The 26,643-nt window shown below is 42.5% G+C and overlaps 1 protein-coding gene across 11 annotated transcripts in view; it reads left to right on the forward strand.

Moving 5' to 3' along the window:
* WDR17 (WD repeat domain 17) overlaps nt 1–26,643 on the forward strand; it is a 122,867-nt gene that overhangs the window by 42,587 nt on the left and 53,637 nt on the right. For 10 of the 11 annotated variants that reach the window (XM_073341676.1, XM_073341675.1, XM_073341677.1 and 7 more), the window contains 4 exons: nt 4,651–4,779; nt 12,974–13,157; nt 15,369–15,599; nt 26,241–26,492. In XM_073341676.1, the coding sequence (XP_073197777.1) occupies nt 4,651–4,779; nt 12,974–13,157; nt 15,369–15,599; nt 26,241–26,492 (796 nt within the window). The remainder of the gene's footprint in view (nt 1–4,650; nt 4,780–12,973; nt 13,158–15,368; nt 15,600–26,240; nt 26,493–26,643) is intronic. The other variant, XM_073341679.1, reaches the window with a different exon arrangement.

The following is a 26,643-nucleotide window of genomic DNA, read 5'->3' on the forward strand; positions in this document are numbered from 1 at the left end:
CCATGCTGTCACTCTGGTCAGTGGTTTGAACTCCACTGCCCTGCAGCCAACCCACCCCTCCCCCTTGCAAGCCCCAGGACTTTTAAATCTCATTTTCTGTTTGCTGGCTTCCCAGAGGAGCTTCCCAGGTGTCTTCCCAGGTCAGCATGGCTGACTATCGCACCAAACGCACTCCTGCTTGGACCACCGCTGAGTTGGATCTGATCAGTGTATGGGGAGAGGAGTCTGTTCAGTCGCAGCTGCGAGTGACCCATAGGAATCAGGACACATATGGGCAAATTTCTCAAGGCTTGTACTAAAAGGGCTATGATCGGGACACGCAGCAGTGCAGAGCGAAGATAAAGGAACTGAGGCAGGCGTACCATAAGGCACGGGAGGCGAACCATCACTCCAGTGATGCATCTAAGACCTGCCGCTTCTATAAGGAGCTGAATGCTATCTTCAGTGGTGACCCCACTGCTGATTGCCGTGTGGATACTTCGCATGCAGCTGAAAGAGGGGGTAACCTGGAGGCTGAAATCGTGGATGAAGAAGTCAAGCTAGAAGAGGATGCGGTGCTCCCAGCGGGGTTGCCCAGTGGGGCAGACAGTTAGGAACTTTTCTCCACTCCGGAAGAGCTCAGTGGGGAACAGGAAGCAGATGAGTCTTTGGGTAAGTTGCTGTGGCTTGTGTTGGGAATCGAAAAGTGTGAGGCAGGTAGTGTTTTCTGTGAGCTGGACATTGCCTTGTGTAGCTAATCTGCATGGCCAACCAGGGTGTCAATGGACATCGAGACCTGCAGGGAATCCTCCAGAGAGAAGCTCTGGAAAGTTTCCAAGAGGTACTTGTTAATCCTCTGCCACAGATTCCAATGGATTGCAGCCTTGTTAGCTCCCCCATTGTAGGAAACTACTATGCCATTTAGCAATCACTGGAGCTGACTCACCATGATTGGAGTGCTCGCAGAGCTGTGTGTTTGCCTAGAGTCTCAGAGAGAAAGTGATTTCTACTAGCAAAATGCCCTTTTTACTAAAAACAAAAGGAGTACTTGTGGCACCTTAGAGACTAACAAATCTATATGCTCAAACACGGCTGCTACTCTGAAACCTGTCACTTTTTACTAAAACGTTTCATTCGTTTGCTGGAATGTAACAATCCCTCTTCTGTTCAGCACAGACCTTGAAGAACACATCACGCACCCCTGCGGACTGGCTGCGGCAGATAAGAAAAAAACCTAGGCACAGCAAAGAAGACGTGTTCCGCGAGGTTCTACAGCGTGATGAGTCAGACATGGGAACAGAGAGAGTGCTGGGAAACTGAAAGGCAGGACAGAAAAGAGAGTGCTGCTTTTGCTAGGCAAGAGACAGCGCGGACGATAAAAGTTATGGAGGATCGGACAGAGATGCTCAAGTCATTGATACAGCTGCAGACTGAGCAGATCTGAGTTAGAGCGCCACTGCAGGAGATTCACAATTCTTTGCCAGCCCCACCCTCCTCTATGCCCACACATCCCTTTTCACTTCACAGCACTCCTGAGTTTCCCCATCACTCCACCCCCTCTCACAGCTTGCACAATGATCACTGGAGCAACACACAGTTGTGAGGTTTTACCCTTTTTAACAATAGATAAAGGCTAAGGTATTTAATGGTACAGAATTTTTATTCTGTGTGCAGCATGCGGCTATGACCATGGGAATATTATCCTCAGTAAGGTCTAGTCTGCCATTTAAACACCTCCAGCGAGCTTTCAAACGGCCAAAGGCACATTTGACTACCATGCGGCACCTGCTCAGCCTGTTGTTAAAACGCTCCTTGCTGCTGTCCAGGTGCCCTGTGTAAGGTTTCATGAGCCAGGGCTGTAAGGTGATCCACAAGCACCTGCAACACCATGGAGAAGTATCCCTTCCTATTGATGTATTCAGAGACAAGGTGGTCTGGTGCTAAAATTGGAATGTGTGTGCCATCTATCGCCCTGCCAGTTAGGGAAACCCATCTCTGCAAAGCCATCCACTATTTCATGCACGTTTTCCAGAGTCACGGTCCTTTGCAGCAGGATGCGATTTGTTGCCCTGCACACTTGGAGTAATATAGCCCCAAAAGTGGATTTTCCTACTCAAATTGATTTGCAACTGAGTGGTAGCAGTCTGGATTCGCCAGCTTCTACACACCGATTGCAACACGCTTCTCTACCGGAAGGGCAGATATCAATCTGGTGTCCTTGCACCACAGGTCGGGGGACAGCTCAGCACATAGCTGCATGAAGGTTGCTTTATGCATCCTAAAGTTCTGTACCCACTGGTCGTCATCCCACACCTGCGTGACAATGCGATCCCACCAAACCAATATTTCCCTATCCCAAAAGTGACAGTCTACTGTATACAGCTGCTCTGTGAATACACAAAGCACTGATAAGTTGCTGCCATCCATATCACGCTCGGGTGCCTGTGATTCATCCTTTGCTAACTTTGTAACTCTGCGAGTAACTGTGCTGCCATGTGCAATGTCCTCACGACAGCTAACAGTGCATAGGAGAGAAGTGCAGGATCCATCCTCTCTCACTGCAGATTTTGGCGTGCACTACAAAAGAATGACCGTTGGAAAAATGGTGCGAAAGGAAGACAGAGACCTTTGGAGGGGTGGGACACAAAGCGGTGCAGGACGGTACATTTTGCACATCCCAGGATGCACCGCGCTCCGTTTCCGCATTCCCAGATGGTGACGGATGGTGTCGCCAGGCACTGTGGGATACATATCCACAGTCCATTCCTCTTGCTGTCGACAAAGGTGCCCAAAATGTGGACATGATCTGTTGACAGAGGGAGCAAATGTAGACACACTTTGGCAACTTCGTTTTTGTCGATTTTTCCTTGGTGACATTAGTTTCATTGAAAACACTTGCAAGTGTAGATAAGCCCTAAGTCACTTTGGAGTTTGGATCTGTCATCATGTGTGTTTGCTATCCCTCCAGTTTTGGTATCCTCTGCAAATTTAATCCTGGTTGAAATTATGCCAGAGAAACGCACAAAAAGAAAGGCATGAAGCAATGAAGTTGTGTGTTTTGGAATCCCTAAAGTGTCCTAGTCTGGATTAGTCCTACACTAGTAGGAATTTTCACTGCTTGGAAACTAGAGAGACAAGATGGGTGAAGTACTGTCTTTTATTGGACCAACTTCTGATGGTGAAAGAGACAAGTTTTTGAGCTACAAAGAGCTCTTCTTCAGGCAAGCTTGGAAAATGACAGATGCTTCATACTAAGACCGAAATGGAAGCACTTGGAAGTGCTCTGTGGACTAATGGTGGCTGTGAAACGCCACTGATCTAGAGTGCAAAGGATTTCTCTCTCTGTCTCACCTCCCTCCCCTCCCCCATCACTTGGACCATTGATTAATTCATATTTTTACAAAACCTACTATTTCTCATTTAAAAAATTAAATGGGGGCACATGGTCAACTCATGAAAAGTGCCTGTGGATGGGAATTGCACAGCTAATGCACCATGTGTTGAGTTGAGAATATACTTCACTGTTCTTAAAGAACTGTCAAAATATTTTAATCTTCATATTAAATATAAGTTCTATGTATTAATAGAAATGAAAATTGTTTGGGAATTTTTAAGGCATCACTACACTTCATTAGTAAACTGTATCTTCCAATGAGAGTGTGATTGAGATATCATACCCTCGTTTGTTTTACGCTGCAGTAATTAATTTGTGCGGAGGAATAGAGGTTAAGTGGTTTGTTTTTTGCAATTGCTCTCAGTATAGCAAAGATGATTTATGTGCAGATGTGTGCTGTCTTGGTCATGGGGCACTATATGAAGGGTATGAATGGGCTTAGTCACTATCTCATCCCTGACAAAACTAGTAACTCAGACACAATAACAAAGCATAAATCTCATCTCAAACTTCTTTCCTGAACTTGGTTTTCCCTGTGCGACCTATTCTCTCCACAGAGCCATTCCCATAATGGTTCAGCAGTACTTCTGCAGCTTTATTCATGTGTCTAATACCTACTAACAAGGTGGGTCAACAGGAGAGTCTTGTTACAAAACGTAAGACTGTGTCCACAAAGATGTTTAATGATACGTTAACATATGTCAGTTGTCTTCCTATTTATTTTTCCTGATGCATTTTAAAATCTTTTATTGTAGATGTAGAATACTGAGAAGATATGAAAAATTACCTTTTCATGGCTCCAGAGGGAAAGAGTAGGAATTAAATAATTAGCCCGTAGTGGTTTAAAAATTCAAGAAGAAATATATGTTGCTTAATTTATTTTACATTGAGATGTTTGGCACACGATGTATTTTACCTGCACATTTTTGTGGGGAATTAGATTTAAGAATAGAAAATGTTGAATTTTACTACAGAAGATAAAAAGAAATACTGGGACAGATCCTCAGCTGTTCTAAATCAGCATAGCTCTATTGTCTTCAGTTGTCTCTTCCTGCATGTATGTTTGCCAATGACCTTAAACCCCTTTCCTTGCATAGTATGACTATCTGTGTGGTTTTATTCCTGGTATATTCATTGTATCTTAGAAAACATATGACCTTGATTTATAAAATTAAAGGATATATTTTTAAACATACTGTTGAACGAAAGTGCATTGTTAGCTCATTAAAAAAGTGTCCTGTCTCTATTTCTCAGTTCCATAAATTTATTTTTTATAGGCAAAGATGTCACAGGTTAAGCAAGTGGGCCTTTTAGCTGCTGGATGTCAGCCTTGGAATAAAGATGTATGTGCTGCTAGTGGGGACAGATTTGCTTATTGTGCCACACTTGCTATTTATATTTACCAGGTAAGATTACTTTTTTCTCAAAAGACTACTTACTTTAGAACATTGTTCTTTGCTTTCTCCTTCACGTTCATCCCTTTCAAAAAATGTTCTTGTTTTAGTTTTGAAGTGTGATTATAGTCAGAAAAGTGACTGTGTAGAACTGGCATCTTTTTACTCAACAGATCTACTTCAAAACACTTAAAAACAATATTGTTACAATTTGTTACTCAGGTCAGCTTTGCAGAGCCAGTGTAGGTATGAGAGACGGAGCAAGATTCCATGCTGGCTTGTGCATCACCATCAGAATTGTGTAGCACTGATAATAGGGTGACCAGACATCCCAGTATTATCAGGACAGTCCCGATTTTAACCCATTTGTCCCACTTTCTGACTGCACATCAGTCAGAACACCCTTTGTCCCGCTATCAGGGAGGACTGCTCACCATCACCGCCAAAGTCCCAGGGCTGGCATGGCGGCGCTTCCTGGGGAAGCTCCCGGCGACTCGCACGCCCTCCTGCCCACCAACAGGAGTCTGCAGAGCGGGCGGCTCCTGGGCACAGAGGCGGAGGGGGTCTCCGTGTGCTGCATCAGCTCCCTCCTGCCCAATCAGAGCTGCGGGGGCCGGGCTTGCAGGCGCAGGTGTAGTGTAGTAAAGTGCTCTCTGTCGTAATGTGCTACTTACGGTGTACTGAGCATGCTCAGTTCATCTGAGCATGCTCAGTACATCTGCTGAAGCCACTGCCCTTCACCCTGCCCTTATTAGCTGTAGGATTCTGCGGACTGCTTTTGACAGGGGTTAAAAAGTGGCAAAGAAGGCGAATCGGAGCAGGGGGGTGGCCAGGGTCTGAGCGGGGGGGTGGAAATTTACTGGTCAGGGGGGTCAAGCAGCTGGAGGCAGCATTAGGAGAGGGGCTAAAGGGCAAAATCAGGAATGAGGGGGGGAGGAGGAAGAGTTAAGCCCAGGAGTGAGGCTCTGGCAGAGGGTGTCAGAGGGCAAAACCCAGCACAGGCAGGGGCACAGGGGGTAGCATTTACCCCAGTGGGACTGAGACACCAGTGCTTTGCAAAAATGATGGGGGGCAAAGGGGCTTTTTTTATTTCCCCTCTCAACATTGGCTTCCCAGGGCTGGGTTCTTAAAGGCACAGACATCCCAATGCCTAGTCAATGCAACTCCTCTTTGTCTTATCTAACCTACTGAGGCTATGTCTACACAACAAAGTTCAAAGCGTTGCCGCAGGTGCCAGTGCTCCTGGTAATCCACCTCAATGAGGGGATTAGCTCTGAGCACTGGGAGCCGAGCCTATCCACACTAGCGCTTTAAAGCGCTCAAACTTGCTGGGCTGGGGGGGGGGGTGATTTTTCACACCCCTGAGGCAGCAAGTTAGAGTGCTTTACCTTGCCAGTGTAGCTAATCCCTGAGATTTAATTCAGTGAAACATTTAACATATATCCCCTCAGAAACAAAGAATCCCTTATCACTGTATGATTGCAGAGTCTCCTAGCAGTTTCCCAAGTTTTTATCTGCTGCTGGGATTCCCTGAATTCCCTGAATTTTTAAATTTAACTTTTTCTTCTCATTTTAGAGCTGACTGAATTTCTGGCCTAGTGTCAAAACTTTGTTCTAAGTCAATCCACCAATGGGGATTGCAGTTTTGCAACTGTTATTTTGCCTTTCAGTTTAGCCCTTAGTGTTTTTCCTCATGCCATTGTGTACAACTTGATTCTCAAATATTCAATAAAGGCAGTATACTATCTCCTATAATGTCTTTCTTCCTGGAAAAAAAAATATTTTTGTAATTTTTGCAGAAAATTAGAACTGCCATCGTGGGTCAGACCAATAGTCCGCCTAATCTAGTATCCTGTCTTGTGACTGTGGCCAATGCCAGGTGCTTCTAAGGGAATGATCAGACCAGGCAACGACTCACTGAACCATCCAATTGTCCAGTCCCAGCATCTGGCAGTCAAAGGATGGTTTAGGGACATGTAGAGCTTGGGCCTGCATCCCTGATTATCTTGGCTAATAGCCAATGTACTTATCCCGAGGGACTGATCTAATTCTTTGTTCAACCCATTCATAGTTTTGCCTTTCAGAATATAATGAACACACATCTACAACCCTAAGATGCCTTTACAACAACAAGAATTCTAAAATCATGAGTTATACACCCTCGAGTCAAGAAATTTTAATAAATACATGATATCTTTTTTTTTTATGTGCCTCTTTGTTCCTGAGCCTGTAGGGTGCAGTAAGGCCAGTTCCAATGCCTTGAGCCTAAACACCTGTATGAATCTTAGTCTACCCTCATACTGTTCCTGTTACCTCTCCCAAACATTTAATATACCTAAGGCCATATCTACACTTTAAGTGTGTGTTAACTCAAGTTATGTCAGCATAGAGTCACTACGGTTACTATGTCTACCCCCAACCCTCTAAACCCACCTTGCCTCAGTGGCTACTGCCAATCATCATCTAGCCCCTGCTTACTGGGGCAGACTGCAGTCTGTAACGGCCACTCGTCATTAGCAAGGGGTTAGGACCTGCTGCCTTTGCCTATCCCCAGGCTGCCCCTCTGCAGCCGCAGTACTTTTTCATAGGCCTTCATCAAGACCTGCAGCCTGGGGGTTTACCAGGCTGGAGCTCCCCTTGCCCTTCCCCAGCACTGCTCCACTTCAGGTACCTTCCTCCCCTTCCCACTCCAGGGCTAGAGTGAGACTTCTCCAGCTTCTGGCCCACAGCCCTCTTATCAGGGCCAGCTGGGCCCTAATTGAGCTGGCCACAGCTGTGGCTGCTTCCCCCAATCAGCCTAGCTTGGCTGCTTTTAACCCGTGCTTATTGGAGTGGGGAAGCCACCCCACTACAGGCACAGACACAACTTATAGTGATATGCCCCGTGAGGGTTAATGTGTATAAATTAGGTATGTTGGCAACAAGAAGAAAGTCAAGGAAAGTGTGGGCCCCTTACTGAACGAGGGAGGCAACTTAGTGACAGAGGATGTGGAAAAAGCTAATGTACTCAATGCTTTTTTTGCCTCTGTCTTCACGAACAAGGTCAGCTCCCAGACTACTGCACTGGGCAGCACAGCCTGGGGAGGAGGTGACCAGCCCTCTGTGGAGAAAGAAGTGGTTCAGAACTATTTAGAAAAGCTGGACGAGCACAAGTCCACGGGGCCGGATGCACTGCTTCCGAGGGCGCTAAAGGAGTTGGCGGATGTGATTGAAGAGCCATTGGCCATTATCTTTGAAAACTCATGGTGACTGGGGGAGGTCCTGGATGACTAGAAAAAGGCTAATGTAGTGCCAGCCTTTAAAAAAGGGAAGGAGGAGGATCCGGGGAACTACTGGTCAGTCAGCCTCACCTCAATCCCTGGAAAAATCATGGAGCAGGTCCTCAAGGAATCAATTCTGAAGCACTTAGAGGAGAGGAAAGTGATCAGGAACAGTCAGCATGGATTTACCAAGGGAAAGTCATGCCTGACTAACCTAATTGCCTTCTATGACGAGATCACTGGCTCTGTGGATGAGGGGAAAGAAGTGCACGTGTTATTCCTTGACTTTAGCAAAGCTTTTGACATGGTCTACCACAGTATTCTTGCCAGCAAGTTACAGAAGTATGGGCTGGATGAATGGACTATAAGGTGGATAGAAAGCTGGCTAGATCGTCAGGCTCAATGGATAGTGATCAATGGCTCCATGTCTATTTGGCAGCTGGTATCAAGCGGAGTGCCCCAAGGGTCGGTCCTGGGGCTGGTTTTGTTCAATATCTTCATTAATGATCTGGAGGATGGTGTGGACTGCACCCTCAGCAAGTTTGCAGATGACACTAAACTGGAAGGAGTGGTAGATACGCTGGAGGGTAGGGATGGGATATAGAGGGCCCTAGACAAATTAGAGGATTGGGCCAAAAGAAATCTGATGAGGTTCAACAAGGATAAGTGCAGAGTCCTGCACTTAGGATGGAAGAATCCCATGCACTGCTACAGACTAGGGACCGAATGGCTCAGCAGCAGTTCTGCAGAAAAGGACCTAGGGGTTACAGTGAACGAGAAGCTGGATATGAGTCAACAGTGTGCCCTTGTTGCCAAGAAGGCTAACAGCATTTTGGGCTGTATAAGTAGGGGCATTGCCAGCAGACCAAGGGACGTGATCATTCCCCTCTATTCAACATTGGTGAGACTTCATCTGGAGTACTGTGTCCAGTTTTGGGCCCCACACTACAAGAAGGATGTGGAAAAATTGGAAAGCGTCCAGCGGAGGGCAACAAAAATGATTAGGGAACTGGAACACATGACTTATGAGGAGAGGCTGAGGGAAGTGGGATTGTTTAGTCTGCAGTAGAGAAGAATGAGGGGGGATTTGATAGCTGCTTTCAACTACCTGAAAGGGGATTCCAAAGAGGATGGCTCTAGACTGTTCTCAGTGGTAGCAGATGACAGAACGAGGACTAATGGTCTCAAGTTGCAGTGCGGGAGGTTTAGGTTGGATATTAGGAAAAACTTTTTCACTAGGAGGGTGGTGAAGTACTGGAATGGGTTACCTAGGGAGGTGGTGGAATCTCCTTCCTTAGAGGTTTTTAAGGTCAGGCTTGAGAAAGCCCTGGCTGGGATGATTTAGTTGGGGATTGGTCCTGCTTTGAGCAGGGGGTTGGACTAGATGACCTCCTGAGGTCCCTTCCAACCTTGATATTTTATGATTCTACAATTAGATTCCAGGGCCTTGTACCATCCAGAAACATATGCAACAGCGACAGGTCCTACTTTGCTAAAAAAGGGACATCTGATGTAGCTAATTGCTACAGATAGCAGCCTCAGGTACGTGTGGTGTGAGAAACTGCTGTCTGTAGGAATTAGCTTCGTCCGATTGCAGTGTTACAGGTAGCACATCCCTGCAGATGGCAGTTTCTTGTGTGTGTGTGTCTGTAAATGCTATCTGTAGGACCAGGCTACCTGCAGCAGTGTTAGGTACTACTTTGCTAAAAAAGGACATCTGCTGTAGCTAATTCAAGCAGTCTCACATGTAAAACCAAACTGATAGCTTTCTTTAACAGTGTAACAAGCCTTGTGGATGGGGAGGGAAGTGGTTGACATGGTCTATCTTGCCTTTAGTAAGGCTTTTCATACGGTCTCCCATGACCTTCTCATAAACAAACTATGGAAATGCAACCTAGATGGAGCTAAAATAAGATGGGTGCAAAACTAGTCGGAAAACAGTTCCAATAGTAGTTATCAGTGATTCACAGGTGGAAAGGGCATAACGAGTGGTGTTCTCCAGGGATCAGTTCTGGATAAGTTTCTATTCAAAATCTTAATCAATGATTGAGATAATGGCATAGAGAGTACAATTATAAAATTTGTGAATGATAACAAGCTGGATGCATACAAAATGGGAAATGACTTCCTAGGAAGGAGTACTATGGAAAGGGATCTGGGGGTCCTAGTGGACCACAAGCTGAATACGAGTACTGTGGAAAGGGATCTAGGGGTCCTAGTGGACCACAAGCTGAATACGAGTACTGTGGAAAGGGATCTAGGGGTCCTAGTGGACCACAAGCAGAATATGAGTGAACAGTGTAAAGCTGCTGCAAAAAAACAGATCACTCTGGGATGTCCGCTCTACTCCGCGCTGATTAGGCCTCAGCTGGTGTATTGTGTCCAGTTCTGGGCACCACATTTCAGGAAAGATGTGGACAAATTGGAGAGAGTCCAGAGAAGAGAGAGAGGAAAAAAGTAAGGTCTAGAAAACATGACCTATGAGGGAAGTAGCATCTTTTTACAAAAGCTGTTTCTTACAATCTGTACGTATAAATAACTACTACAGATAGCACATTTCTACACACACCAATTTCACATACACTATAGTGCAAGAAACTACTACTGTAGGCATTTGCCACATCAGGTAGCCGTTTACTACAATAGCAGTTTCTTACAATCTATAACATATCAGTAACTGTTGGAGATTATTACATGGAGCAGTTTAATACACTACACCGGCAGTGAGCAGAGAGCCCTCCCCCCCCACCCAACCCAACCCAATCCTAGGAGCCAGAGGGACCTGCTGGGTGCTTCCTGGGAGCTGCCCCAGGTAAGCACTGCTGGGACTCCCCACCTCGCTCCCGGGCAGGTCCCTCTGGCTCTTAGAGTCGGGGCGAGGGGGCAGGCGGCTCTCTGCGCGCTGCTGGCGCCTTCAAGCCCCACTCTACAGCTCCGTCAGCTCCCATTGGTATTTTTCCTGGCCAGTGGGAGCCACAGAGCTCGCACTTGTGGTGGGTGCAGCACGTGGAGAGTCTGGAGACCCCCCATGCCACTCTGACCCTAGGAGTCAGAGACCTCCCAGCAGGGCTGGTGACTGCAGCCAGGGAAGGGGGCAGGATGTGATAGAGTGAGTGTCTGGGAGATGTGTGTGGGGTGCTGGGCTTTGAGGGTGTGGAGGGCGCTGGGCAGTGGGGGAGGTTTGTGTGTTTTGGGGTACTAGGCAGTGGGGGCCTGTTGGGGGTGCTGGGCAGTGGGGGAGATCTTTGTGTGTTAGGGCACTGGGCAGTGGGGGTCTGTGTGGGGCATTGTTTAGTTGTGGTGGTGGGGCTGTGGGGAAAGGCACTGGGAGGGAGGGAGGAAACCTGTGCCCTTGGCCCCGTGGCTTCTGCTGGGGACTGGAGCTGGGGCCTTGAGTCCTTGCCCCGTGACTTGTGGTGCGGGCTGCAGCAGGGGCCATACACCCCTCTTGCAGCTTCCTAGGGCTGTGCGCCCCCTCTCATGGCTCCAGTTGGGGCTGTGCACCCGTGGCTCTCTTCCCCCCCCCCCCCACACACACCACCCCCTTCGCCCAATCAATGTGTCCTGATATTTCACTCTTGCGATCTGGTCACCCTAACTGATAAGGAAATGTCAGGATTAGATTTACTTGCATGCTCTCCCTTAAATGAAACATAGTGGGGAAACAGGAAGTGGGCCCCGGAGGGTTCCTGGTGTATTCTGATGAGACTGAGCTGGTGTGGAGTGAGTGCAAGCTGCATTTGTTTGTTTTTTATATTAACTTTAATAAAACCCCAGTTTTAAATCCATCTCTGGCTTGGGAGTGTAACAATTGTTCATAATAGGATAAAACATCTCTGCAGCAAATAGAGTACGTGAGGTGCATATTATGGAGCGGAAGTGAGGGGATAAACTGAAGCTTTGCCCACTGCCTCTGGGCTGTGGAGTACTAACCATTGCTTCTACTGCCAAAAAAATGAGTATTAAAAATGACATACAATATATAGTTAAAATTATAGAATCCATGAATACAATATGTAGTCCAACGAAGCCTTGTATATCAGAGATTCTCCCTGGGTCATTTCCCCTTCTTTGCTATACTAAACCAAAAAAGCCAGCTAAGGAAACTGAACCACAAAATATACATGAAAGTAATATTAATAGTTTGACTTAAGGTGAAAAAATCAGAGTTAAATCTTTACGAAGTCTTTAATCAATCATGTTCTGTTAATATGAGACAAACGTTGGTTGATCTTACACACTATAAATGCTGGAGCTTCTGGATTTGAAGGGTTGGATACACATTAGTGGCACTAAATAAAGGTTCCTGGAGATTATGTTGATTGCTCAATATTGCAAACATCCACTGAGTTCATTCAAAGCAAGATCAGACCCACTGTATTTTATAAATCACTATATCATGAGTAAATGTTTTAGGTTGCTTCAATAGCTTTCCATTAATTCCAGTGTCAAATTGTTATTTGTCTATGATTAGAGAAAGGTTCCAGGCATCATAAATTCTGTTCCAGCTCTGCCACTGATTGGCCGTGTTACGTAGGTCAAATATCTTTGCGCTCCAGTTTAGCCATCTGTAAAACAGGTATAATACCTGTAAAGTACTTTAAAATTCTGATATGAACAGTGCTATAGAAATGAAATAAAAGAAGTTACTATATGAAACACATTGAAATATTTTTAGGGGGGAGAGGAGGGGCTTAACTGAATATTGACATCTTTTCCCTGCAATTAAAATTTATATGGATCTAGCTTATTAAAGTTGCAAATACTCAGACTTGTTAAATGCAGTGGAAATCAAGTTGTAGTCTTTTAAGTATGGTAAGCTTCATATTCTTGTCCATTAGTGACTTGAGCTGCTATACTATGCAACTTAGCAATAAATGCCATAGATATTAAGTGAGTTTACTGAAATTTGAGTATCTAAAATAAATTTGTGTATTTTTTTTCAGTTGGATCACCGATACAATGAATTCAAACTCCGGGCAATTATGTCTGAGCATAAGAAGACAATCACAGCAATAGCTTGGTGTCCCCACAACCCTGACATGTTTGCAAGTGCCAGTGCAGATAACTTAGTGATCATTTGGAATGTGGCTGAACAAAAAGCTGTTGCAAAACTGGACAGTACAAAAGGTATCTGAGACTCAGAGGTTTATTTCTTATACCTCTTCATCTTTGAAATAGCAGAAATACTCGCAATGTACTAAATGTTGAATGGTTGGTAGAGAAGGTTTTAGAAGTTGAACAGTTATACATGGAGCACAAAATTCTTTAGCCTCCCTTCTACTGTAGTTCATTGTAGAATATGATAAAACACAGTGTTTTTGTACATTGTTCTGAACTATATAGTAATTGCTGAAAAACTGAACTTTTCCACTCTTCTTACAGCAAAAGCAGCCTTTCAAAATGCCTTATACTCAGGGCACATTTACTTGTTTGTTTTTTATTGGCAAGTAAAATAGTATCAATTATCACCAGTCATCATAGTGAAATGTAGGCAGTTACGATTTATGACTTGGATGTGAATTTTCATGGCAGTTTTGCAAGGCTGAACACAAGTAAAATCTGGTCTACAACAAAGGCTGCTGTTCAGATGAGGCCATTTACTAATAATGATCACACTTCAATTCTAAATGGTAGGTTTTGGTTCAGTTTAGATAAACATCCTAATGTGCAGCTAGCTCTTCTCAAAAGTATGAAACTGTTCATCCTATTCTCTTCCAAATGTGTTTTCCAACAGGCTGAGTGTAATAACTTCCCCTGCAACAAGCCTGAGTTCCTTCCCTGCAACCAGCTAGTGCACCCCAGGTGCTTTTCTGCAAGCAGTTTCTCCAACATGTACCTTCTACGATCCTATACCTTTTCAAGTTCTGTTAGGTCCAGAAGGTCTGGCAGCCTCTCTTGGGTTTCTCAAACTTTCTGGTGCTCTGAGGCTTCCCATTTTGTTATTTTCTAGAATATATGGCATGCCTTTGAAAACCTTACGCACTGTGAGATCTAAAGGTCACATGAAAGCACAAGTAGTGGGCAGGGAAATCTGAATTGATTCAACCCTGATAAAAATTTTACTTTTGCTCAGGATATGGGTTAAAATCACTACTGGTACTTATTTTTTAAGGACCAGTTTATCAATCCTAAATAATTACTGGATTCCATGACTGACTTTGAAAGAGATGGTTTTCATATCCCATTTATGTACCTCCTGTGTTGCTCAACACTTCTATTTTCAGACGTAAAGGGTTTTAACACAAACAGTTTATTAACTTTACACTCATATCAGATATCTCTGATGCTACTGTTACTAAAATGTACCTAAATAAAATGTGCATGAGAGGCTTGGGGAAATGTAGATTATCGAGATTGTTCTTTGATCACACCTTTCAATCTAATTTTTATGATTATGTGGAGTATTGCAGTGTGTGAAATGCTGAGGTCAAACCTACAACTTGGGATACTTGAAGTTAGGTGCCTATGTCCATATTTAAGCATCTAAATAAAAGTAATCTGATTTTCAGAAGTGCTGAGCGCCTACAGCTCCCACTGATTACAAAACTTTAAAGTTTAGGTGCAATTATCTGCTCCTGTAGTCTTAGACCAGGTGTACACTACAACTTGTTTCGGTGTGAATAAGCCACTCCCTGAGCGACATAAGTTACTCTGACCTAAGTGCTGATGTGAACAGCACTATGTCATCAGGAGAACTTCTGCTGACATAGCTACTGCTTTTTGCAGAGGTAGGTTTATTATGCCAACGGGAGAGCTCTCCTCCCGTCAGCATAGAGTGTCTTCACCAGATTCGCTACAGGGGTGCAGCTGCATCGGTGTAGCTGTGCCGATATATCGCTTCTAGTGTAGACTAGCCCACTGTGATTAGAATTCCTGGTTTTTTTTCAAAATGTAAATACATTTTGTAAAAGTTTGCATGTAGTTTTGTTTTTTAACTGATTAATAACAGTTCATTACTCTTACTGTAAGGTAAGTAATTATGTAAGGATGAACATATAGCATATAGGAGCAGGCTAATCTCCAGTCATATACATAATGCCCTTTGGCACTAGTGGAAGGTAAGCATGTTTATCACAGTATAGTCTGCTGCCATGTAGTATATAAAATTTTCACTCTTTGAAAATGCGTAAGTAGAGTTTACTTTTATGCCATACCAAGTACACACAATTGCCTATGCTTAGACTGAAGTCTGTTAAATATTTTTAACATATTACTTTACTAGTAATTTAAGATCCGTAGCTTTTCAAGACCAGTGTCAGTAATGGGCTAAGAATATTTGATAGATAGCATTCTAAATTTCAAATGCTAGTTCTTACACTTTTTCTTTAAATGTTTCAGGGGTTCCTGCCTCACTTAGTTGGTGCTGGAATGCAGGTGATGCAGTTGCATTTGTTTCCCATAGAGGCCCATTGTATATTTGGACTATCTCAGGACCAGACAGTGGGGTAGCTGTACATAAAGAAGCACATAGTTTCTTGTCAGACATTTGTCTATTTAGATGGCATCCAAAGAAGAAAGGAAAAATAGTATTTGGACACACTGATGGAAGTCTTTCTATTTTTCAACCAGGTAAAACTGTACTTGATAAAATAATTATTGACCACTGAACGATTTTTGTTGTTATATTCTCTAGTTTAGATTTTATAAAAACTTTTATATAAAATTTGTTTAGAGTATAGTAGTGTTCCTGCTCACTGCATATGACGGAAATACATCTGATTAGCTCAAGAAAATTGAGAATCTTTTGTCTTTATATTTAATCCTATTTGGTTATCAAATCAACACTGCATCTTTGAAATGTGTATAATAAGCTGATTCTGAGGGTATGATAACAACCCTCTACTCTAAACTTTTGATCTGCCACTATACTGATGTTCGCCAGGAAGTTCTGATCTCCTAATTTTATTCATTTGGATTGTTATTTGTTGAATGTTCTAACTGTTTGAATGTTCAATCCTCTTACCTTTTTTTTTGCTAAACAAATCAGCAATTGTGAACCCAGATCTAAGATTCTGTATCCCATTAAAGCATAGTAGGGCAAAGAACTGTCCTTTTAATTTATCTGTAATGCACCTAGCACATTTTTGGATGCTTTATAAATAGCACAGTGTTGTATTAAATGCACATTCCTTAAAGGAATATGTGGAGATATCCTTGGGAGTTAAGTAGTTAATTCTCTTTTTCATATGTGCCTCACTGCTTGGTGAGGAAAGATGACCCTCTGTGATGACCAGTTTTGTGTCCCGGGGTATGTATTTTTCTCTTGCTCTGACAACTGACTTTGAATATTAGGGGAGGAAGAATCTCCTCTAAACCAGATGTTAGTTTTCGGACAATGCTAAGAACCATGCTAGAATTCTTGTATTTCTCCTGCTGCTGCTCTTTGTACCAAATTAGCACTTCCAAAGGCTATACTTTCTCTGATACTATGTGTTACTTCCAGGAGTGCTGTCTCAGCCTAATGGAAAGCATCAATAAAATGAAAATATATGATTTACTGTTGGGCCATGTACACACATGTGGGTTTGGCCAAAATGATTTGAAGGTGAAAATAGGAGTAGTAGATTTGGGAATTAGATATTTCAAGAATGTAAGAAACTTGCAAAGGTAAGTAGAACTCTGGCTAACATGGCGAACAATAATGTGAGTTTTTACCACTTGATGTTGTCAAAGTCAGATTCAAGACTCACTGAATTTGTCAGACCACTCTGTTTATTAGCAAAGCGCTTTGCCAATGCACCCAGATATATGTGAGCATCTCTCTTAGGCTCAAGCTAACTTATTTATACAAATAAGCCAAAGCCAATTTAACATAAGAGACAAAAGGAAGCAGAAACTGACAAATATACATACATATCTTATATGCATACTAACGTTTACCAATCTCCTAGCTCAGTAGGAGCTCTAAGTTAATTAGTTTGAGGACCCATTGTCTCACACTCCTTAATGTTTCTCTTCCTGACAACTATATTTCAACAAACCCTTCAAGTAGCATTTCTTTAATGAATTATAATTTCAATATAATTCATTCTACTTTTACAATGTCAGCATTATTCATTACTCTTGGGGAAATCTCAGTTCCCAGCAGCATAGAATTGACTTCAGATTAAACCAAGGGGAACAGTGGGGGGCAAAAATCCTAACTTGTTTCAAGACTGATCTTGATAAGTATTTGGAGGGAATAGTATCAGGAGATTGCCTACAATGACAAGTGTCCCATCTGTGACTGCTAGTAGCAAAAATCCCCAAAGACTGGAAATTGGGCCCTAGATGTGGAGGGCTCTGAGTTACTACAGATAATTCTTTCCCAGGCATCTGGCTGGAGGGTCTTACCGGGATGCTCAGGGTTCAACAGGTTGCCATATCTGAGGGTAGGAAGGAATTTTCAGCCAGGTCAGATTGGCAGAGACCCTGTGGGTTTTTCGCCTTCCTTTGCAGCATGGGTCATTTACTGATTTAAACTAGAGTAAATGATGGATTCTCTCTAACCTGATGTCTTTAAATCGTTATTTGAGGACTACAGTATCTCAGCCACAGGTGATGGGGCTATTACAGGAGGGGATAGCTGAAGTTCTGTGTCCTGCAATGTGCAGGTCAGACTAGATGATCATGATGGTCCCTTCTGGCCTTAAAGTTTGTGCGTGTAAACACAGAGGTACAACCTACAGTTTTCTGATTAGGATTGTTTTGGTTTGAGTGAGATCATTATTACAACTTGGACTCATTCACTGGAACCTTTTTCTATAGAGTAAAATCTAGCAATTTTACATCACTCTGCTATATCTAAAATATAAATTCCACACTTTTGCATTCAAGCAGAGAATATAATTAGTTAAGTCTCGTACCCTGCAAACAGTTTAGCATGTGAGTAACTTTACTTACTGGAATAGTCCCATTATAGCAAATAGGACTACTCACAAGAGGAGAGTTAGGCTGTGCATAAGTGGATCAAACCCTAAATAAGAAGGTAAATACCAAATAGTTGCTAGGAAACCCTAATTAAGACAGTCTGAGCCAGAAGATAGTTTAGCTCTCACTGAGGATTGCTCTGATTTGAAAAATTTGCTTACAATAATAAATCTGAATATTTGAATTCACAGGATTTCTTGGATTGGCAACTGTGATGGCTACCATTGTATTACTATTATGACTTTGAAAAGAGAGAAATGGGTTGGTTTGTTTTGTTGTCTAAAAATGTAGCATAGAGCCAATAGCTGATTTTTACCCTTCTATTGATGCCACAAACACAGCCTCCCCAGGTCAACACCACACTGACCTACAGATCCAGGCTTTTCCTGTACATGGTGGAATAGCTATAAATAGTTTCCAAAATGGACAAATTTTATGATCCATCCATCTCATAAAGAAATAGACTTGACCAAGCTCACCATCTACTGTAGAAGATAATACAAAACATAATAAGGTTATATACAAGAATGGTTCATTGATACCCTGAGATCTTGGAATTCTGAAACCAGTGCAACTGAAATTAATTTTCCTAAAATAAATATTGGAGGTGTGCTGAGTTGTTTTAATGAAAAGTGGTGCATAACCCGGCCATGACTGTAGAGGCGATACATAACTGTTGATAATGGGGGGGGGGCATAATTTATAGGTTCTGTGGGGTATGTGACCTCCCCACAGAGGTTTTCAAACTGTGAGGTGTGTCCCCTCGGGGGGGGGGGGCAGAGGAACATTTGGGGAAGGGGGCAAGTGGTGACGCTAGGTGACTCAGGCCCCAAGCCCTATGCAGTGGGCTTGGGGAGGGAGCGCCACCTTCACCCCCTGACTCATCACAGTGGGCCACCCAGTCTGGGTTTGGGGGCAAAATCAAAAAATCAGGGAGGGGGCATGTTCCCCACCGTGCTTCCCCCACACGTCACCTCTGCATGGTTGGACTATTCTGTTAAAACTGATAAGTCCATTTTATTTTCCTTGGTGGGTGTATGCACACCCTGGCAATGCTGGTGGAATGGGAACTGATATGGTTTTTATCAAATCTGGATTCTGCAATTAGAAAAATGCACTCTATCAAGGCAAAGGTTTAATCAAACATGAAAAATGCTTAGTCCACTTGAATACAATGGCAGATTGGACTGCAACAAGGAAAAGAGAAGCTACAGGTAATTTTTTGCTATTTTTACATTTCACATTTATATTTTCATGTCCTTTTGCTGAGATTCACCTTCTAGTGTCAAATCAGGGGTCTAGACCCGAGTCCTGCACAAAATCATGTGTATAACTCCAAATCCTTAACCTATCTTAAAGCCTTCTGTTTAGCACCTATAAACTTTAAATCCCTTATCTTGAGGAAAACTCCAAAACTTGATGTGGTAGATCCAGCATACAATTTTTTTTACTGTTTTTATGATTTCAGTTTATTAATTTGCTCAATATCATTAATGAATTATGAATTTGATTATATTTATTTCATCATAACTTCCTTTTTCAGATGCCACAATTGCTGCTTTGGTGTCATCCTCACAAATCAAAAGAAAAATGTACTAATTAAAACCTTCCAAAAATTAATCAGTTTGCTGTGATAAATGAGTTGCTTCTGACAGGAGATCAAGATATAATAAACTTCAAGGACGTAGATCTTACTCTGAACAACTCATTAGGAATTTTCATCAACCTACTTAAGTTTACTGTAGGACAAGATTCAACATTCAAGGATGCTCTGAAAACCATTCAGAAAACTGTGAAGTACACTTCTGCTGAAATTCAGCATGAAATAACTGATATAATGAAGAAGGTTTTGAAAGATATTGTTGAAGCTATTCAGAAAAAATAGCAATGTTAAGTTCTTCTGCCTGAAATGTGACACTACAAAGGCTGCTGTTAATGTAGAAAATGTGTCCACTGTTTTACACTACTCTGTTGAGTTCAAAGCCAAAAAGAGATTTATTGGAGTGGCCCGATAACATGGCCTCACTGCTGAAGATATTACACAATACATTTTGAAAGACCTTCATGAACTGTCTTGACCCTCAAAATACTTTGTTCTTGCTTTGATGATGTCAAAGTTATATCGGTGTGCAAAGGAGGTGTTACAAATCCTTTTACAAGAAAGATTAAACAAGCAAATACACGCACTGGTTGAACCACCAGCTACATCTGGTGGTCTCTCATGTGTCTGACAGGAACTCAACAGTGGCTGGCTTGTTCTCAAACTGTAATTTTCTATATAGTTTTTTTTTCACAGGCATGAAATGAGTATTCTGTATAAAGGCTAGCACCTGCAAAGACTCATAGAAGCAAGTTGGACTGGTCACCTGAAAACCATAGAAATAATTCACAATAATTTGGAAGAGATTCAGAGTATTCGTCGGACTTTGTGAATGAATATGGTGCAAGAGGGATGTTGGAAGTTACACAATCACTCAAATTCTTGTTCTTAGCTGAGGTTATGAGAATGATTTTGAAGGTTTTTGCTCATGTGAACAATTAGTTTCAGAAGGAAGTAATGCACCCTGCTAAAGGAGTTTAATTGATTACTATTGCCCGTGAAGAACTTCTTCAAACGTCTCTGTCTTGTTGACTTTTTCCCAGACATTTGATCAAAGTACCATGTTGTGAAAGATGTGTGTGATGAAGCATCAACATTAAGATGTGCCCCAGAAGAGCCATGGTATTGCCCGCAAAATTTCAAGAGTCCATGGTCACTGAGCACTTACCAGAATTCCAAAGTGTAAATGAGCATCAGAGGTCCCAAATTTGACAAAAATTGATTGATGAAACCAGTGAATTGCAAAGGAGATTTTCTGAGAAGAATTCCAAGTTATACAAAAGGTTGCCAGCAGTCTATTTCACCAGCTCTCCAGATATCTTGAAATTGGAATCACTGTGTGCTTTGATTTACTTGCTTGGATTAGATACTGAGAAGGTGACAGTTGAAATGGCTGTATTTAATGCACTGGTAGAAGAGAGAAATTGCAAGGGATTTTAAAAAAGAAAAGGAGTACTTGTGGCACCTTCGAGACTAACAAATTTATTTGAGCATAAGCTTTCGTGAGACTAACACGGCTGCTACTCTGAAACAAGGGATGTTAAGTTTCAGAGTAGCAGCCGTGTTAGTCTGTATTCTCAAAAAGAAAAGGAGTACAAGTGGCAGCTTAGAGACTAAACAATTTATTTGAGCATAAGCTTTCGTGAGCTACAGCTCACTTCATCGGATGCAGTCAGTGGAAAATAGAGTGAGGAGATTAATATACACCCAGAACATGAAAAAATGGGTGTTATCATGCACACTGTAAGGAGAGTGATCACTTAAGATGAGCTACTACCAGCAGGAGAGCGGGGGGGGGGGGGGAGGAGGAGATAGTGATAATCAAGGTGGGCTATTTCCAGCAGTTAACAGGAATGTCCGAGGAGCAGTGGGGGGTGGCAGGGGGGAATGCTCAAATAAATTGGTTAGTCTCTAATGTGCCACTAGTACTCCTTTTCTTTTTGCGAATACAGACTAACACGGCTGCTAATCTGAAACCTGTCATTATGCAAGGCACTGCATTTAGCCGTATGGAGTGGAAATCTATCAACTTCATGAAAAAACTTGTACAGATACAGACAGACATCATCTTCCTTTCCAAATGCGAACAGATGGACATCGTACCAAAAGGACTGAAGGTAAAAAATCCATTACCATCTACATACCACACAGAGTATGCTGACAGCTTGTGCTACATGCTCTCAAAGAAACTGCGGAACCACCTGATCAACATCCTCTACAGCAAACGGGGAAAGATTAAAAATGAGCTCTCAAAACTGGATACTCTCATAAAAAAACAACCTTCCACACAAACTTCCTCGTGGCTGGACTTACTAAAGCTAGATAAGCCATTTACAACACATACTTTGCTTCTCTATAAAAGAAAAAGGACACTAAACTATCTAAACTACTACATGCCACAAGAGGCCACAGCAATGGTTCCCTTAACCCACCCAGCAATACTGTCAATCTATCCAACTGTACTCTTAGCCCAGCAGAAGAATCTGTCCTATCTCAGGGCCTCTCCTTCTGCCCCTCCACCCCCACGAACATGATACAGTTCTGTGGTGACCTAGAATCCTATTTTGACGTCTCCGACTCAAGGAATATTTCCAACACGCCTCTTAACAACATACTAATGCACAGAGATCTTCCTACCACCACTACAAAAAGAAGGATTCTAGGTGGACTCCTCCTGAAGGTCGAGACACCAGACTGGACTTCTACATAGAGTGCTTCCACTGACGTGCACGGGCTGAAATTGTGGAAAAGCAGCATCACTTGTCCCATAACCTCAGCCGTGCAGAACACCATGCCATCCACAGCCTCAGAAACAACTCTGACGTCATAATCTAAAAGGCTGAAAAAGCAGGAATTGTCATCATCATGAATAGGTCGGAATATGAACAAGAGGCTGCTCGGCAGCTCTCCAACACCACTTTCTACAAGCCATTACCCTCTGATCCCTCTGAGGGTTACCAAAAGAAACTACAGCATTTGCACAAGAAGCTCCCTGAAAAAGCACAAGAAGAAATCCGCACAGACACACCCCTGGAAGCCCGACCTGGGGCATTCTATCTGCTACCCAAGATCCATAAGCCTGGAAATCCTGGGCGCCCCATCATCTCAGGCATTGGCACCCTGACAGCAGGATTGTCTGGCTATGTAGACTCCCTCTTCAGGCCCTACGCTACCAGCACTCCAAGCTATCTTCGAGACACCACTGACTTCCTGAGGAAACTACAATCCATCGGTGATCTTCCTGAAAACACCATCCTGGCCACTATGGATATAGAAGCACTCTACACCAACATTCCACACAAAGATGGACTACAAGCCATCAGGAACAGTATCCCCGATAACGTCACGGCAAACCTGGTGGCTGAACTTTGTGACTTTGTCCTCACCCATAACTATTTCACATTTGGGGACAAAGTCAAATTAGTGGCACTGCTATGGGTACCTACATGGCCCCACAGTATGCCAACATTTTTATGGCTGACTTAGAACAATGCTTCCTCAGCTCTCGTCCCCTAATGACCCTACTCTACTTGCGCTACATTGATGACATCTTCATCATCTGAACCGATGGAAAAGAAGCCCTTGAGGAATTCCACCATGATTTCAACAATTTCCATCCCACCATCAACCTCAGCCTGGACCAGTCCACACAAGAGATCCACTTCCTGGACACTATGGTGCTAATAAGCGATGGTCACATAAACACCACCCTATACCGGAAACCTACTGACCGCTATTCCTACCTACATGCCTCCAGCTTTCACCCAGACCACAGCACACGATCCATCGTCTACAGCCAAGCTGTACGATACAACCACATTTGCTCCAACCCCTCAGACAGAGACAAACACCTACAAGATCTCTATCAAACATTCGTACAACTACAATACCTACCTGCGGAAGTGAAGAAACAAATTGACAGAGCCAGAAGAGTACCCAGAAGTCACCTACTACAGGACAGGCCCAACAAAGATAATAACAGAACGCCACTAGACATCACCTTCAGCCCCCAACTAAAATCTCTCCAACACATCATCAAGGATCTACAACCTATCCTGAAGGACGACCCATCACTCTCACAAATCTTGGGAGACAGGCCAGTCCTTGCCTACAGACAGCCCCCCAACCTGAAGCAAATACTCACCAGCAACCACACAACAGAACAACTAACCCAGGAACCTATCCTTGCAACAAAGCCCGTTGCCAACTGTGTCCGCATATCTATTCAGGGGACGCCATCATAGGGCCTAATCACGTCAGCCACACTATCAGAGGCTCGTTCACCTGCACATCTACCAATGTGATATATGCCATCATGTGCCAGCAATGCCCCTCTGCCATCTACATTGGTCAAACTGGACAGTCTCTACGTAAAAGAATAAATGGACACAAATCAGATGTCAAGAATTATAACATTCATAAACCAGTCGGAGAACACTTCAATCTCTCTGGTCACGCGATTACAGACATGAAAGTTGCGATATTACAACAAAAAAACTTCAAATCCAGACTCCAGCGAGAGACTGCTGAATTGGAATTCATTTGCAAATTGGATACAATTATCTTAGGCTTGAATAGAAACTGGGAGTGGATGTGTCATTACACAAAGTAAAACTATTTCCCCATTTTTATTTCACCACCACCCCGCCCCCCCACTGCTCCTCGGACGTTCCTGTTAACTGCTGGAAATGGCCCACCTTGATTATCACTACAAAAGGTTTTCTCCCCCCCCCCCCCGCTCTCCTGCTGGTAATAGCTCATCTTAAGTGATCACTCTCCTTACAGTATGTATGATAACACCCATTTTTTTCATGTTCTGTGTGTATATAAATCTCCTTACTGTATTTTCCACTGAATGCATCCGATGAAGTGAGCTGTAGCTCACAAAAGCTTATGCTCAAACAAATTGGTTAGTCTCTAAGGTGCCACTAGTACTCCTTTTCTTTTTAAGGGATTTTAAGAAGTTCTTGGTGCTGCCAAGAGATTAAAGGAGGCTTTCCTGTCTATTTTTGAAATGTCTATAGTGGTGTTGTTAGGAGCATCAGCTGCAGTTTGTGAGAATTCCTTTTCTTGTTTGAAAAGAATTTTATCACACCAAAGGATGAGCATCACCCATGACAGAAAGAGAAACCTAATTCTCCTGTCGTAGGAAAGTGATTTGAGTTAAGAACTGAATCTGAATGCCTTTGTGGAAGAATTTAGATGCCATTATCCAAGGAGATTTCAACTTTAGTTTCATGAACAGTCTTTTAGGTACACCTCACTTTCATGTTAAGATCTATATTTTTATATTTCTGAATCTTTGAATGTTGGAATATTTGTTATACTGAACAATCACATAAATATGTATCTTATTTTTCCTTATTTCATACAAAGAAAATAAAAAAAAAATAATCCTCTGACTGAGACTATGGTTTTCACTAAGTACATGAACTTTTGAAGGCAAGCACAACAGCACCTCTTGTCACGTAGTCCTCTACCCCATGTCAACATGCTAGCTATGGGCCTGAGATGAACTAACAGAAATGTATATCAATTTATGCACCTAGTCACTGTTATCCAGTCTGACGTGTATTATTTGCCCCGGCAGCAGCAGCAACAGGTGGTGTTTAATTCTACCACATAAGTACCATACACTTCTAAGTTATAGTGTGAATTATTTTAATACTCAGAGAAAAATGTTCCCCAGTGAACAGACGTTTTGATTCAGTTTTTTAATGCTAATTGAAGTAGTTTTTGTTCTACATCAGTCATTAAATGAAATCCATCAGAGGGATAACAGATAGCTTTTAGTGTTTGTCAAAATGTGACAAATTAATGGCATTCTTAGTTGTCAAAATTCAAAGGTAGATAAAAGCTGAATAACTTTAGAGATAATTAATTAATTCATTGTTTCTAGGGAAGTAGCACAGCATGTTTGTTTGTTTGTTTGTTTGTTTATTTTGACTAGGATACCATCACTTTGAAAAAAAAAAGATTTGTATTATCTGTGAGTGGGATTGTTTTTTGTAATATCAAAAATCAGCGCCAGCTTTCCATAATATGGATAATGACTATCATAACACAAGTTACTGGGCTCACTGCTGGGGTAGATGAGTGATATTTGATGAACTGATATATACTGGATGTCAGTCTAGATGATGTAAGGGTCCCTTCTGGTATCATACTCAGACTTTATTTGTTATTTATCCACTCTTGAATTTGAACAAATGATGTAACAAATATAATTGACCATTTACATTTGAAAAAAAGATTATTACTCTGATTCATTATCACTGTCTTTCTCTGGGTTTATATCACTCTTCTTTTCTTCGCTCATATTTTATTTTGTTTATGCAGATGTATTTACCTAAAACTAGCTTGCATCTGGGGCCTGATGCTGCAAACCCATGAATGAGGGTTTGCAGGATCTAAACCTGTAAACACGAACAGCCATTTCACTCTATTTTTTCCATTATTAAGATAAAAAGGAAGCAGTGGAAATGTCTGCTGGCGTCAGAACGATATTTGTTAGTAAGTGCAGCAGAGGATGTACTACTAGCTTCCGTAGTACAGCCTGTGGAAGAACCTACAGAGTGTGTTGGGGAAAAATATGGATGGTTTGCCAGCCTAAGCAGACACAACAAAACTATGCATAAATCACTGTGATTGAGAAACATTATATCTAATTTAAGGTGGTCTGTTGCCTTTTGCTTTTAAAGGTTCTAAGAGTCAGAAACATGTCCTAAGACCAGAGTCTCTTGAAGGGACAGACGAGGAAGATCCAGTGACAGCCCTGGAATGGGACCCTCTGTCGACTGACTATCTTCTTGTTGCTAATTTACATAATGGCATTCGACTAGTTGATTCTGAGTCTCTCTGCTGTATCACAGCATTTAATTTTCCTAGTGCAGCAGCATCAGTTCAGTGCTTAGCTTGGGTTCCTAGTGCTCCTGGAATGTTTATTACTGGAGGTAATCTTTTCTTATTGTTTATTGTTGAATGGTTATAAATATAGCATTGAATCTCCAAAATAAGTACTCATGTTTAATCTTTTTTATACCTCTGACTTTAATGTCAATAGAAACAGAAATATTTTAACATATTCTAGAAAAAATGAATGCA

Source organism: Lepidochelys kempii, chromosome 4 (genome assembly GCF_965140265.1).
Source record: "Lepidochelys kempii isolate rLepKem1 chromosome 4, rLepKem1.hap2, whole genome shotgun sequence".
NCBI lineage: Eukaryota > Metazoa > Chordata > Testudines > Cheloniidae > Lepidochelys > Lepidochelys kempii.